Raw genomic sequence first — 13619 nt, forward strand, 5'->3', positions numbered from 1 at the left:
ATTTTCTAACTTAAGCTAAGCCCATGAAGGGGGGGGGGGGAGGAAGAGGGAGAGGGAGAGGGAGAGGGAGAGGGAGAGAGAGATATTTTCATAATCATAGCTGCATGGTGTGTTTTCTTTAATTCTTAAATAAAGACACTACACTGATATCCTAACCCGAGAAGAGGCCAAATGCATAGCTCCAGATAGGCCTAGTAACAAATAATACTGTATCACCAAAATCTGATAAAGTCACCACACTCCATACCCCCAAACTTTCAAATACCTGGAAACAAAGAGACAGCATATTTTCTTTTGCATTCAGTTAAGGGTCTCTGTGAACCCCATCCATGAATTGTTTAAGTGATCCATGGACCATGGATTAAAAATTTATAGCCTACATCATCTTTCCCCTCTGTAGAAAACACATTTCTCTTTCCTCCTCTCTGAATTGCTGAGCCAGAGATATCAGCAGACCTTCCAGGGGAGAGAATATAAACCAGGGAGAAAATATAAACCAGGGAGTGGCAAATTCTTTTGTAAAGGGCCAGATAGTAGACATTTTAGGCTTTGTGGGCCATTCAATCTCTTTCGCAACTACTACGTACCTTCTACTGTTGTCTTGGGAAGGAGGCCAGAAACAATTGGTAAACACATTGGTGCATCTGTGGCCCACAGGGCTGGAATCTGCTTCCAATGATATAAACGTCGTGGAAGTAAAATTCTAATGTTCCTTGTGTCCTGTGGTACCGTTGTGGTTTAGCATCAGTTCTCAGTCAACGTTAGCAATGATTCTGACCATGTACTAGCCTTGGTTGCAATCTCTGCTCAACTACTTACTAGATCTGTAACCTTAGAGAGAGGTCTTCATCTCTGTAAGCTTCAATATTCTTATCTATAATATGGGAGGTACATTAAGATTACCCCTCTGATAGATTGTTGAAGGGATGAAATGAAATACTCCATGGAAATGGGTGCTTAGCCCAGTGCTTGATTCAGAATGAGCAAATTCTAAGTGTGGCATTGTGGAACCTCGGGTTAAAGCCGGTCAAAACAGAACCACACGTTCTTCTTACTTTTCTTTTCCTGTTAACCTCTGGCTGAACACTGCACTTTTTTTTTTTTTTTTAATGTTTGTTTTCTAATCAGGAATTTGGGGGTGGTGCTCCTGACCTGTTGTCCACTAATGCCAACAAAACAAATTGATGTTCTACAAACTTGGAGATATACCCTACAGAAGTGGCTTTTTTGTGTGACTTCTGTTACTTTTCAGTCTCCTGCAAATGCAGGGTGTGAAGGAAAAATACAAAGTGCATGAATTAACTTCATCTTGAGTTGAAAGGGAGCTTTTTTTCATAATCATTGTAATTATTAATAGGGTTTGGGATCCAGCCATATAATTTATGACTACTACATTTCCTTGTGGAGTAAATATGTGTAGGGCTGCATGTTTCCATTAAAACAGTTGGGAGTACTAAATCAGAGCACCAAGAGAGCAAACTAAGGAGAATGGCCTGGCCCTAGGGGAAGAGCAACCTGGCCAGTTGCAGCTACATGGAAACTTTTGCCTTTGGCCGGCTGTTTCTTTGCCTTTTTTTTTTTTTTTTTTTTTAAACAAACTGTTCATTGTAAAATGGGAGCCTGGAAAAACACAGCAGAAAAAAACCAGAGAGAACATAAACAACAATGGGAGAAGCAGTGTGTTCTTAGGACTTAGGTTACTCCACCCACTTCTGCTTGCCTATTATGAATATCATTACTTCCTCTTGCCATCACAGGACAATGCCCTGATCTCAGCAAGGCCGTGTTTCCACAGGCCTAATTGTCTTTTCCTCAGTGAAATATAACTTAGAGCAGCTATGCTACTGTATTTCCCCGAAAATAAGACCTAGCCGGACAATCAGCTCAAATGCGTCTTTTGGAGTAAAAATTAATATAAAACCTGGTATTATATTATATTATATTATATTATATTATATTATATTATATTATATTATATTATAGACCCAGTCTTATATTATAGTAAAATTAGACTGGGTCTTATATTAATTTTTGCTCCAAAAGACACATTAGATTTGATTGGCTGGCTATGTCTTATTTTTGGGGAAACACGGTAATAGAGAGGGAAGGACCAAGTCCAATAAATATGCCAGTTATATCCATGCTGAAATCAAAGTTGTCTTTAAAAACCTACCTGTTATCATTCACTATTTATTTCTAGATAGAAAAAAATCAGAAATTTCCCTGGATAGAAGTTAGATTGTTTTAAAGTCATTATTATCCCATTGACCCAGATACTGCCCCTGTGACTAAATTCACTTTGGGCAACGGCCATTTTAAATATTACATCAAAATCCTAGCTCTGTGTGTCAGCCGGTGGGCCTCATCACAGCGTGATTGAAGGAAACTGATGATTTCACTGAGCACCCAAATGTCAGCATTCGTAACTCTTTGTCTTGGGTCAGTTTCCACTGAGAGGAGAGGATTCTTCCAGTCTCCTCCCTGGGGGAGTCTAATCCTGGCTCCCATTATTCAGAGAGCTTTACACAGGCAAAAAACTGGGGGGCTCCCCATGTTTAGAATACACGATTTTCACTTAATCTATCTTTGAGGTAACAGTTCTTCCCCCTGACTTCAACTGTATTTGTTCCTGAGAGCAGGATCTGTCTGATTCGGCTTTTCTAGAAAGCAAACCCCCTGCCGTCTGCTGGGATAGGGAACAATGAATAGTTGAAAAAGTCACCTGGCTGTGCAGGGGAGGGAAGAAGGTCAGGGCTCTAACTGCTCCTGCTAGAAATTTATGGTCAATCTGTTTTCAGCCACACCCTATGAGAGAGAGAGATGGAGAGAGAGAGAGGGAGGGAGGGAGGGAGGGAGGGAGGGAGGAAGGAAGGAAGGAAGGAAGGAAGGAAGGAAGGAAGGAAGGAAGGAAGGAAGGAAGGAAGGATCCTAGCTACCTGCCGTACCTTGGAAATCACCCAAGCAGCTGTACGTAAGTTTGGAATCTGCTGCTTCTGGATGATCTGTTGTCCTTGGGTTGGTCTCTAGCTTCCTGCACTCCCTGTAAATTCTCTCCTCTGGAGAGTTCCTCAAGTGTCCAGCCAGTGGACTTTAAGTGGGGCAATGTTTGCTGGTCCTAGGGGCTATTATTTCAATAAAAGTTCCACAAAAGTTACAATGCCCTAACGAATTCCCCCAACAGGTTTTAACACTTTGTATGAAGTTCCCCTATTAATCTTACCTTTCAATTAAAAAATAAACAGAAACATGTTAGATGGAAGAAATGGTGCATTGAAGTGTAATTGTCCAGAATTATCATTCTTTCTCTTTCCTCTCTGTTATCAGCTGCTCTCCTGCATTCAATCCGTATAAGTTCCAGGAATTTTCTTTCTAAGTAACCCTTAAACCCATCTACTTTCATCATTCCCCCTGCCATTACATCTTGGCAGGTGAGCGAACAGGAACTCTAGAGCCAAACTCCTTGGTTCGGAAGCCCAAATGTGCCACTTCTCAGCTGTATTATATTGAGCAGGTTAAGCTTGTGAGGCAGATACAAATGACAAACTGATGCCCTCCTGTCCCGACTCACTCTTTGTATCATCTTCTGAGCTTTGGTGTTACCCTGTAGGGGTTCCCCAGGTATTTTGTTATAGCACCCGAAGCAGGATAAAAGTGACCATATTAGCAAGGTTTTTAACCTTTCTGAGCAAAACCTCATGTCCTATCTGCAACCCATAGAATAATTATACCCACATATATTTTTTAAAAACAATTAGCCCAGACTTAATCCATGGAAAATGTTAATTTCTAATAAAACATAGTAGGGAAACCAGTCTACAATCATCCCTCCAGTAATGCTTAATTTTTGTAGACTATTTCATTTTTTTTTTTTTTAAGGCAGGCTGTAAGGGAATGAAGGAAAAATTGAATTAACCTGAGCATGCAGGGTTGTCCTCCAAAGAATCATCTATCACCACGACCTGCCACCTCTGCTTCACGTGCAGTTAACATGTTTGTTTAATTGTACACAACCTTCATTGTTTTTCAAAGAATGTTTAGCAACTCATGTAACTTAACAAATTTTCAAAGACTCAGCTTAGATGGATGCAATGGACATTTCAAAGGCAGGGTCACGAAACTGAGTGAAACGTGAAAGAGACTGATAACATTCAATACTCTTGGTGGCTCATTGTCTTATTATTAATTTTTATTATTATTAATTTTAGGTCTGGAGTTCAAACTCTGCCCCATAATGCCAAGGTTCACTACAACTACGCCAATTTCCTGAAGGATCAAGGTCGGAACAGGGAAGCGATCTACCACTACAGAACGGCCCTCAAGTAAGCACCATACATCATAAGGGTGTCACTGTCCTGCTTGTCAGGTCCCAGTATTAGGGGTTGGGGGGCGTTGTTTGTTTCTCTTAATAATGAACCTCTCTTTGGAGGTGATATTGATTTTGGACTCTGAGTCTTATGGCTCAGTGTTCAAGTCTGTTATAAGTGTGGTTGCCCTACTTTACTTATAACTCTTGGTGTTTTCCTGTAAAATTTCCCTGCTACACTTTATGCAATGAAGTGATGCTCAGTTGAATACATATATGCCGGCAAATAGGAGTTGGTTGTTAAAAATATACTCGTAAGTTCTCAGAATATTTGCTCCAGTGAATTGTTCCCACTCTAGCCTTTCCACTGTCTGAAAGGATTCATATGAAGACATTTGGGTGTAGAAATGAAATGTCCTGATGGTTATATTAAATAGAAAGAAAATGAGAAGATACTGATTGCCATGTTGAGAATATGCTAAAGAGGGGGTGTGTATCACAAATATTTTTACCTATAAGCTGCCCTGACACTCTCCTTGTACGCATCCACTAGAAGAGAGTATGCCACACATGGCTTTAGATATGACTTCAAGAGGAACTAAAAATTTAAGTTCTGCATTACTAGTGGCAGTCTTTATTGCTCTTAGGTACTCATTTAAATTGTAACTCTAACGTTCAGATGTTTTTTACTAAGAGGTCCCAGGTAACAAACATATTTAACCTGGAACACATGAAGACATGATCACTAAACACATCCTTGGAATCTCCACATGTGGGCAAAATAAAGCAAGGTGAATCCTCTCTTTTGTTGAATACTATGAGGCTCACAAGTTTCTGAAGAGCTTTTCATGCGCCCAATGATTCGCCTACATTTGTTTGAACTTTCTGGTACTGTTCCACTTACGGACCTGCTTAAAAATATATAAACCAAACAAATCATGTATTTCACTGAACCGCCAACTAGGATTGTTTCAAAGCTTAGTTTGAAATTGTCATTCTTTTTTTTTTTTTTTCTTAAGATTTTATTGAGGAAGGGGAACAGGACTTTATTGGGAACAGTGTGTACTTCCCGGCCTTTTTTCCAAGTTGTTGTCCTTTCAGTCTAGTTGTGGCGGGCACAGCTCAGCTCCGGGTCCAGTTGCCGTTTTCTAGTTGCAGGGGGCGCAGCCCACCATCCCTTGTGGGAGTCGAACCGGCAACCTTGTGGTTGAGAGGACGCACTCCAACCAACTGAGCCATCCGGGAGCTCAGCGGCAGCTCAGCTCAAGGTGCCATGTTCAATCTTATTTGCAGGGGGTGCTGCCCACCATCCCTTGAGGGACACGAGGAATTGAACTGGCAACCTTGTGGTTGAGAGCCCATGCTCCAACCAACTGAGCCATCTGGGAGGCAGCTCAGCTCAAGGTGCCCTGTTCAATCTTAGTTGCAGGGGGCGGATCCCACCATCCCTTGTGGGACTCAAGGAGTTGAACCAGCAACAGCAACCTTGTGGTTGAGAGCCCATGGCCCATGTGGGAATCAAACCAGCAGCCTTTGAAGTTAGGAGCATAGAGCTCTAACCACCTGAGCCACCAGGACGGCCCTGAAATTGTCATTCTTAAAGCAACTGACCTGATTTGAAAAATTGTCCTTTCGAACAATGTACTACATGACTGTATTGTCATCAGTCAAAACCTTTTAGACTTTAGAACCTGTTACTTAATATTCAGGATGGCAAAAACTTTCAACTGTCATATCAAGTTTGCTATCAAATACTTTTCCAAACATTATAAGAAATGTAAGTCCTGGAAGAATACTTGTAACAAAGTTTTTTTATTGAGGAATTAAAATATTTATTAAGAAATAAAAGATAGTTTTAAGATTTTAAACAAGTATATTCTTTTTACTGGAAGACAGCTTACCCAAACGTTTATAATGCTTATCTCTGGTTGGTGAGATTATGGTTGAATGGTTTTTTCTTTATATTTTCTTTTGTGCTTCAGATGTTTCACAATGAACATGTATTACTTTTGCAATGAGGAAGTATCATTTTTTAAAGGGCATATTCCTTCAAGGATACACATAAAGTGTGATTTGGCTTTAACCATTAATGTTTCAACGATTTTAGGTGGCATTCTTGAAAGGAGTAAAAGAGCAGTAAGTTTGCATGAAACATTGGTTGGAAGGAAGTGTATCAGTATCTTCTTAAATTTGTTTTATTCTAACAGACTATTTTTTCTCCAGTTCAGAAAGAAAATTATGGCAGACCCTAAGGTACAGCTTGGGGCAAAGGTATAAATTAAGCAAAATTCTCTGGCAGCTGATTTTACTGAATTATATATAGTAGCTGGTTGGGTACTTCTGCTTCTTTCCCTTGAAACAAAAATAAATGTTTGGTTCAGCCACTGTGCTTCTGGAAGAAACATATCCCTTGAGAAATGGGGAAAAACAATTAAAGCTATAAATATACTGCACAGCAATTAGTGAAATAGTTCACCCTCTCAGACCAGGCTCAAAATACTTCTGATTTAAAGTATCATCATTTTTGTGTGGATACTTCCGTGGTGAATTTTCAATAGATGTGGGTGTTGTTTTTATTTAAATAAATTGTCACCCTGTGTTAGAGAGAAAAGGAAAATACCAGGACTGTTCATCATTTTGATGATTATTTTTCCTAGGTGACTGAAAGATTGCCCTTATTTTGATATTGCTATTTCTTTGTGGAAGTTGCTGAGACAGGCATTCCTCCCCCTCCCAATTGCTCCACCCTTATTTCAACTTTAGTGTATCTTATGTTTCCTTTATTTGCATAAAGAAGAAAGAGAGTGATTAGGGACAACAGGGTTAAAAGGGATATTATCTTTGTCAACAAACACAAGTGTTTGCTTTGCTGTGAAAGGCAGCTCTCATGTTTACACCTCTTGTGTTTATTCTGGGTTCTATAAAGCTTGAGATTCTATACACTAGAGAATCAGAAGACCACTGGTAGATCTGCCAGATGCCTCCAAAGCTTCCTGACCACACAGTTACCCTGAGGAAGGTTTCTACCATTCCACCTCACGTGGTGGGAGTAGAAAGTCTAGAGCCTTCCCAATATCTCAGTCCTTCCTGCACAAGCTCTCCCACGAAATGCCTCATCCCATAAATCCAAAAGGACAGTTGTCCTGCCTGGATGAAGTGCAGAAGACATTGAATGTGTACTTGATTGACCCATGGTTTGTTGATTAGCATAAAAAGTCAGTTACAAATGGAGAGTTATAAAACAAATTATGCACACTCTTGAATGTTTGATTATACCTTAAAATGTCACAGGTACATCCGTTCACCAATCTTCTAATACCAAACCAAATCCTTTCCTTTGAGTTAGAGACTTCAGATTAGAATCTGCAAAACCACATCCCATAATTCATTTGTATAATGATCAGTTTTGATACTTTAAAAAGAATAAAATTTTAAAGATTATTTGAGATTTTTCTCCTCCAGTTTTTTCCAGACCTCACTCACATCTAATTCAACAGCAATTTTTGAGCAACTTCCCTTTTTAAAGTATTTCCAAAGTATTTGCTTGATTTTCATAGAAATAACAACGCACATTTTTGCATTTATATTTGATCAGTTTGAAAGATATTTCACTATATTAAACTGCAACTGGAGTAAATTTGTTAAAAAAACACAATAGACTCTTAGCAGTCAGTCATGCAACTCAACCCAAGGGAGCAAAAGAGCCCACCCAGGCTTACAGAGAAAGTTTGTTAAGTTCTGGGTATCTACCAATATGTTTTACAGAGAATAGAGAACATCTGAAAATCTGACAACAAAATTAGAGTCTGTTTGTAATACAGTTTTCACAATAGATAATAAAGTCACGGAATCTATTTTTAATCTTATATTTAAATTCCTTGCAAGACTCAATTACTGGATGGCTTAATGGGCTAGTCATCAAGAACCCTGCACTTGGGAATGAGAATAGAGTTTGCCTTTGTCCAGGTAGGTCAGGAAGGTCTCTCCACTGTAAGAAGCAAATTGTCCCATGTTCCCTGAACATTTGTTCACTTAGGTGCCCTCTTCCTCCCACCCTTCTATAATAATCCCTCCCCACACCCAGATTTGCTGATGTGTCCCAGGTTCTCGGATACCAGGTGCAGGATTCCATCCTGTAAAAGGGCTGTGATCCTCAGTCACCCCGACGACTATTTTCTTTTCACAAGTGTGGTTTCAACATGAAATACACAGTAAATCATCTAAGATTTATCCCTTCCCATAATCCTATTGTGCAGGAGATGGAATACTTTGCCCTGTGGGTACTCAAGTGTGTTTGGGCAGCCATGGGAGCCTTAGAGAGGCCTTGCCCACTCCTAATATATCTGTTATTGATATTTTAAATGGAAGATATGAAGGGAGAGAAAACTATTCAAAAGGAATTGAAGTCCCTGACTAGGCTCTTTTCTATGGGCATAACTACAAGGGAAAGAATGTGCTTTTAATGCCCCTGTGCAAAAAATTCTCCACTTGTTATTTAATTGACTAACACATGAGAAAAGCTTTCTGATTGGAATTTTTTAATTCATAAAATAGAGACTTGTTATGATTGTAGCATCCCTTGATATCATTCTTTATGTTCCCTCCTATGTGGATAACTGGAATGCTGCAAGGAGATTCCATTAGACTACAATAAGTACATGTGGGGAAAAGGGAAGTAATAAAAATGGAAGAAATCCCATATTATTAGATTCTAAAGAAATCTAACCATGTCTAATTAACCCACTGTTCATTAATGTCCTGAGTATATCAGTAAGATTACTTTATTATAATTCCTTTGAAAAATGCTATCTATAAAACTGGTGGAGTTTGAACTTTTTTTTTTTTAAATCAGGGTTTACTTAGAAAGTCCTTTACACAGTCAATTTTGAATAAGCATTTAAAATAACTCTCATGAGTTCGGGTGTCCTTGGATACCAGCTGCTATGTATTTCTGGAAATAATTAAAATTCCAATACTATTCGTTAGCCGCTTTTACAAGTGGAGATGGGTCCTTCCACTGGTGTGGTACTTTCGTTTGTAAAAGTCCAAATGTGCTTTCCAGTATTACAAGCAGACACTTGAAATTATTTTTGTTTCTCTTGTTGATGAAATTATATTTTCACTATATATTAGTTTTGTTAATTATCTCACAGTTTTCTTCATTAAATTTAAGAAACTAAACATTATTTCATTTAGAAAAAAGAATTTTAGTGACATTGTGGAAATACTTATAGACTAAATTTCCAAATAAAAGTTTCATAATTTATATTTAAAAATATTTCACTTTCTGTCTTTTTTTCCGCTTTATACCATTGTTTCACTTCACAACCTCGCTGTGGTTCCCCAGGAAACAGAATCGGAGGCAGAGATTTGCGTGCAGGAAATTTATTCAAAAGTGCTCTCCGGAACACCAGGGAAGGAAGCCAGGGAAGGAAGGTGTGCAGAGGGACACACTGAGATGCAGAACATTTCCTAGGAGACTTCAGCTGATTCTATAGGGAGCTCTGGATGGGCCCTCAGAGTTGTCCTGAATGGAGGCACGAGACGGAACCTTTATACCCTCTTAGCAACTACACACTGCCCCCGGGGCAGAGAGGGTACCCTTGAGTGAGGCAATTCTTTGAGGCTGAGAGCAATGCCCAGAGAACTGGGCTTTGAGCTCTCAGCAGCTGGGGGACCAAGTGTCTTAGACTTATCTGGGTGGTTTAAGCTGTACAGCATCCACTGCATCAGCTTAGTTTATGATTTCTTATATAAGTAAATATCATTTAGGTTTTCTGTTAAAATGAAAATAGTGGCATTACTTACTTCTTTGGGGTGGAATATTACAAGATAATTCACACAAAAGGCTTAAAGCAGTGTCTAAATGTCTGGCAATGATAAACTCAGTAAATGTTAATGTATCCAAAATCGAACCCCTTCTCTCCACCTCCAGTACCCATCATCTCTCACCTAGATTATTGCAGTATGTTCCGGTCTCTGGTCTCCCCGTTTTCACCTCTCCCTGCTCCCCTTCAATCTGTGCTCAACACAGCAGCACAGAGATATTCCACTCCTAGCAATCTGTGCTCAGAACACGCCGCTGGCTCCCATCTCGTTCATGGTGAAACTCAAAGCCCCTGTAGCAGTCTTTACTCCCTGTACAGCCTGCCCCCCTTGCTTCCCAGCCTCCCCTCCTACTACTGTTCTTCTTCACTCAACTCCAGCCATGTAGACCTCAGGCATACACCAGTCACGTCACATTCCTATTTCGGAGACTCCACATTTGTCATTCTCTCTTCCCAGAATGCTTTTCTTCTCTAAATGGCTGCCTCCCTCCCTTCCTTCAGGACTCCTCACATAATGGCATCTTGTCCCTGAGGCCTACCTGATCACCCTACTTAAAAGTCCAGCCACCCCCAACATACCCTATTCCCCTTCTTTGCTTCATTTTTCTCCACTGCATTGATCACCGTCTGCTGTGGGCCCTTAGCAGAGGGCCTGGCACATTGTAGGTGCTCAATAAATGTTTGTTGAAAGAAAGACTGAATTAATATAAGCATAAAATCTACAACACAGGCCCCCTTAGATTCAGAGGACAACTCCATAAGGACAAGCAGTGTTTCTCACTGGGAGAGTGGTCGACAGTTTAGGTGTAACAATTCTTCATTATGCAGGACTGTTTGATGCATTGCAAGATGTTTGACATCCCTAGCTGCTGCCCATCATGTCTGGGGTGATGCCCGAGGTGCCTACCGGGGAAATGCACTTCCTTCCTTCCCCACTTGTCATGATCTCCTTGGTTGGTAGTTATTGATTAGGAAATGGACACATTTTTCCTGCCCACGACTGTTTTATCTAAGTTGATCCAACAACCAGAGTGTCCTTCATGCTACGAACTGTTTTTACCATAAGTTTTCCACAAGCTCATCGATCTGTCACACAGGACTTTGAATCTCCTTATAACCTTGGATGTGGCTTTTAAAATTGTTCGTGTCTGGAATTCCATTTGGTGTTGAGCATATCAAAAAAGCTTGGAGGAAATTGCTCTGGAGCCTGTGGGGATCATTTGCTTCAGATGATGAAGGATTGACAGGCTTTGGAGTGAGTGCTTGACAAAGAACATTCCTACATTGTTAAAATGGAGAGGGTCATGTGTCCTTCACATCTGAGAACCCACAGTATGGGAGAAACAGACGGATACAGGAAGACTTCAATGTTCACTGGGTTAGCCATGAAGAAATAATGGATGTTGTTTTGACTGATAAGGGCAGTCAAAGGCCATGAACCGCAGTGAAGAAAATTATTTTTTTTGGAGGATAGCAATCCATATGAGAGAAGGAGAGCTGGCAGATTCAGCCTGTCATGGCTTCATTATGGCTATGGAGGGAGCTTAGTAAAACCACCCAGACGTCCTGCAGCTGGCCCCAAAACATTAAAGGTATGCAGTGTAACAGGTATGATGGTATGATCTCATTTGTTTACATCCAAGCCAACTTGTTCTCAGAGGTCAATATGTTAATAATCATATTGTTATAGAGAAGGCAAACTAAAGCACAGACATACATTCAAAATCACAGAGCTAGAAAGTCACCCATGACTTCTGGCTCCACATAGTTATTTTTCCACTCCACCAAAGCAATTCCCATTCATCTGCCACAAAAACTAAAGTTCGTCACGATCACCGAAGCCTCTGGGAAAGGTTAAATTATGTTCATCATTTTCTATAATTAGAAGATCAGAGAAGTGTTTAATTCAATACATTCCCCAAACTCTAGAGGTAAATTCTCAGGAATCAGGAAAATTCAGCCATTTCCTGAGGGCATCAGAAAGCCCTGGTTTTACTTTAAATTGTCTTAGAAAATCAAATCAGTTGGGTGGAGTCCTTCTGGATTACTGCTGGAGGTCATCCATTGTGAGAGGTCAAATTATTTAGTTGGTCCCTCTTCGGAGAGTGTGTCACATTTCCCTAAATTGTGTTTGAGGTTTTTTCCCAAGGCTGTCTGTAATGGATGGGAAGGAGTACATTGCAAAAAGGAATTGGCAAGACATTTGCTGGGTGTTAATGGCGATTTTAAATAATTAAAGAAGCAGACCAGTAATCAATGTCACCTGGGTGTAATTTAGTGATGTGATGATTCAAATTTTATAACACAAAGGAACCAGGCACTTAAGAATGCCAGAGACTAATTATGTTTGAAAATATGCTGTTGACTCCTGAAATGAAGTTTATGTTGGGTATTTTTTAGTCCAGCGAGATGCAGGTTTTATAGTTTGTTTTTTACCCAGTCATGCTTTTCTTTTGGAGTGTTTTTTCCTCAACAGGAAATAGAAAATAAACATGTGACCTTAACATTAACCTCAAATAAATTAATGTGTGGAATGAGAATCAGACAAATAAATCAGGGTGTGTATATTCTGAAAGGAAATTGCAAACTGGAACATGTGATACAATGTTACTTAAAACAATGAAATGCCTTTCAAAGTACTCAAATGAAAAAATATCAGCGTCCTTAAGTTTGGACAGATTGTACAAAATTTAAAGTAAATGACTGAAAGAAAATATAAAACCAAACTTTAGTCGTATATGTATATCTTATGTCTTTAGATCTTTAATTGTAGTTAAAGCTTAAGAACCATGTATAAGAGAGCATATATATATATACATCTTTCACACTTACTGAGTGTTGTTGATTTTAGATTACTTTCCGTAATACTGTGCTTTCCAGAGATACCATAATTATTTTATCTGACAGGAGACAATTTTTTTTCAGTGAATAAGAATCTCAGTGACCATGCTTCCTGAGTTTATTTCACTTCGGTCACTGAGGACCAGTTTCTATAAGATCATAGTTGAATGGATTGGTTAAAGGAAAAAAGGAGAAATTACTCCAACTGGAAGCTCTAATTTGTGTTTATTTTCCAAAGATGGAATGACTGGTGTTGTTTGGGAAAATAAATAGATTGACAGGAACCATCTGCCTTAAAAACACAAGTACTTCTGAAAAAACTTGTTTGATTTTAAATAATCTATTATTAATTTCTCCCAGCCTCCCTTTCCTCAATTATAAAATAGTACAATAATTCTACTTTTAAACTTAGGAAGGCTAAGTGAGATAAGGTATGAAAAAGCTCTCTAAAATGTCAAGGTATCATGAATACATCCCAGGTCCTTTGGGACCCATTTTCTTTCGCTCCTGTCTTCTGTTTTTCACTTAGGCTACTGTTTCTCCCAGTGACTACTTCCTGTTGCTATGTTATTGATGTTGATTCTTCCCAGAGAAGATAACTGGGAATGGAGAGGAATAATAATGTTCTTAACTACCTACTGTATTAA

General features: G+C 39.3%; 1 protein-coding gene across 2 annotated transcripts in view; it reads left to right on the forward strand.

Annotated features, from left to right (window-relative positions):
* TMTC1 (transmembrane O-mannosyltransferase targeting cadherins 1) overlaps nucleotides 1-13619 on the forward strand; it is a 231062-nt gene that overhangs the window by 162065 nt on the left and 55378 nt on the right. For both annotated transcript variants that reach the window (XM_074325860.1, XM_074325861.1), the window contains exon 11: nucleotides 4206-4319. In XM_074325860.1, coding sequence (XP_074181961.1) covers nucleotides 4206-4319 — 114 coding nt within the window. The remainder of the gene's footprint in view (nucleotides 1-4205; nucleotides 4320-13619) is intronic.

Source organism: Rhinolophus sinicus, linkage group LG02 (genome assembly GCF_036562045.2).
Source record: "Rhinolophus sinicus isolate RSC01 linkage group LG02, ASM3656204v1, whole genome shotgun sequence".
Lineage (NCBI taxonomy): Eukaryota > Metazoa > Chordata > Mammalia > Chiroptera > Rhinolophidae > Rhinolophus > Rhinolophus sinicus.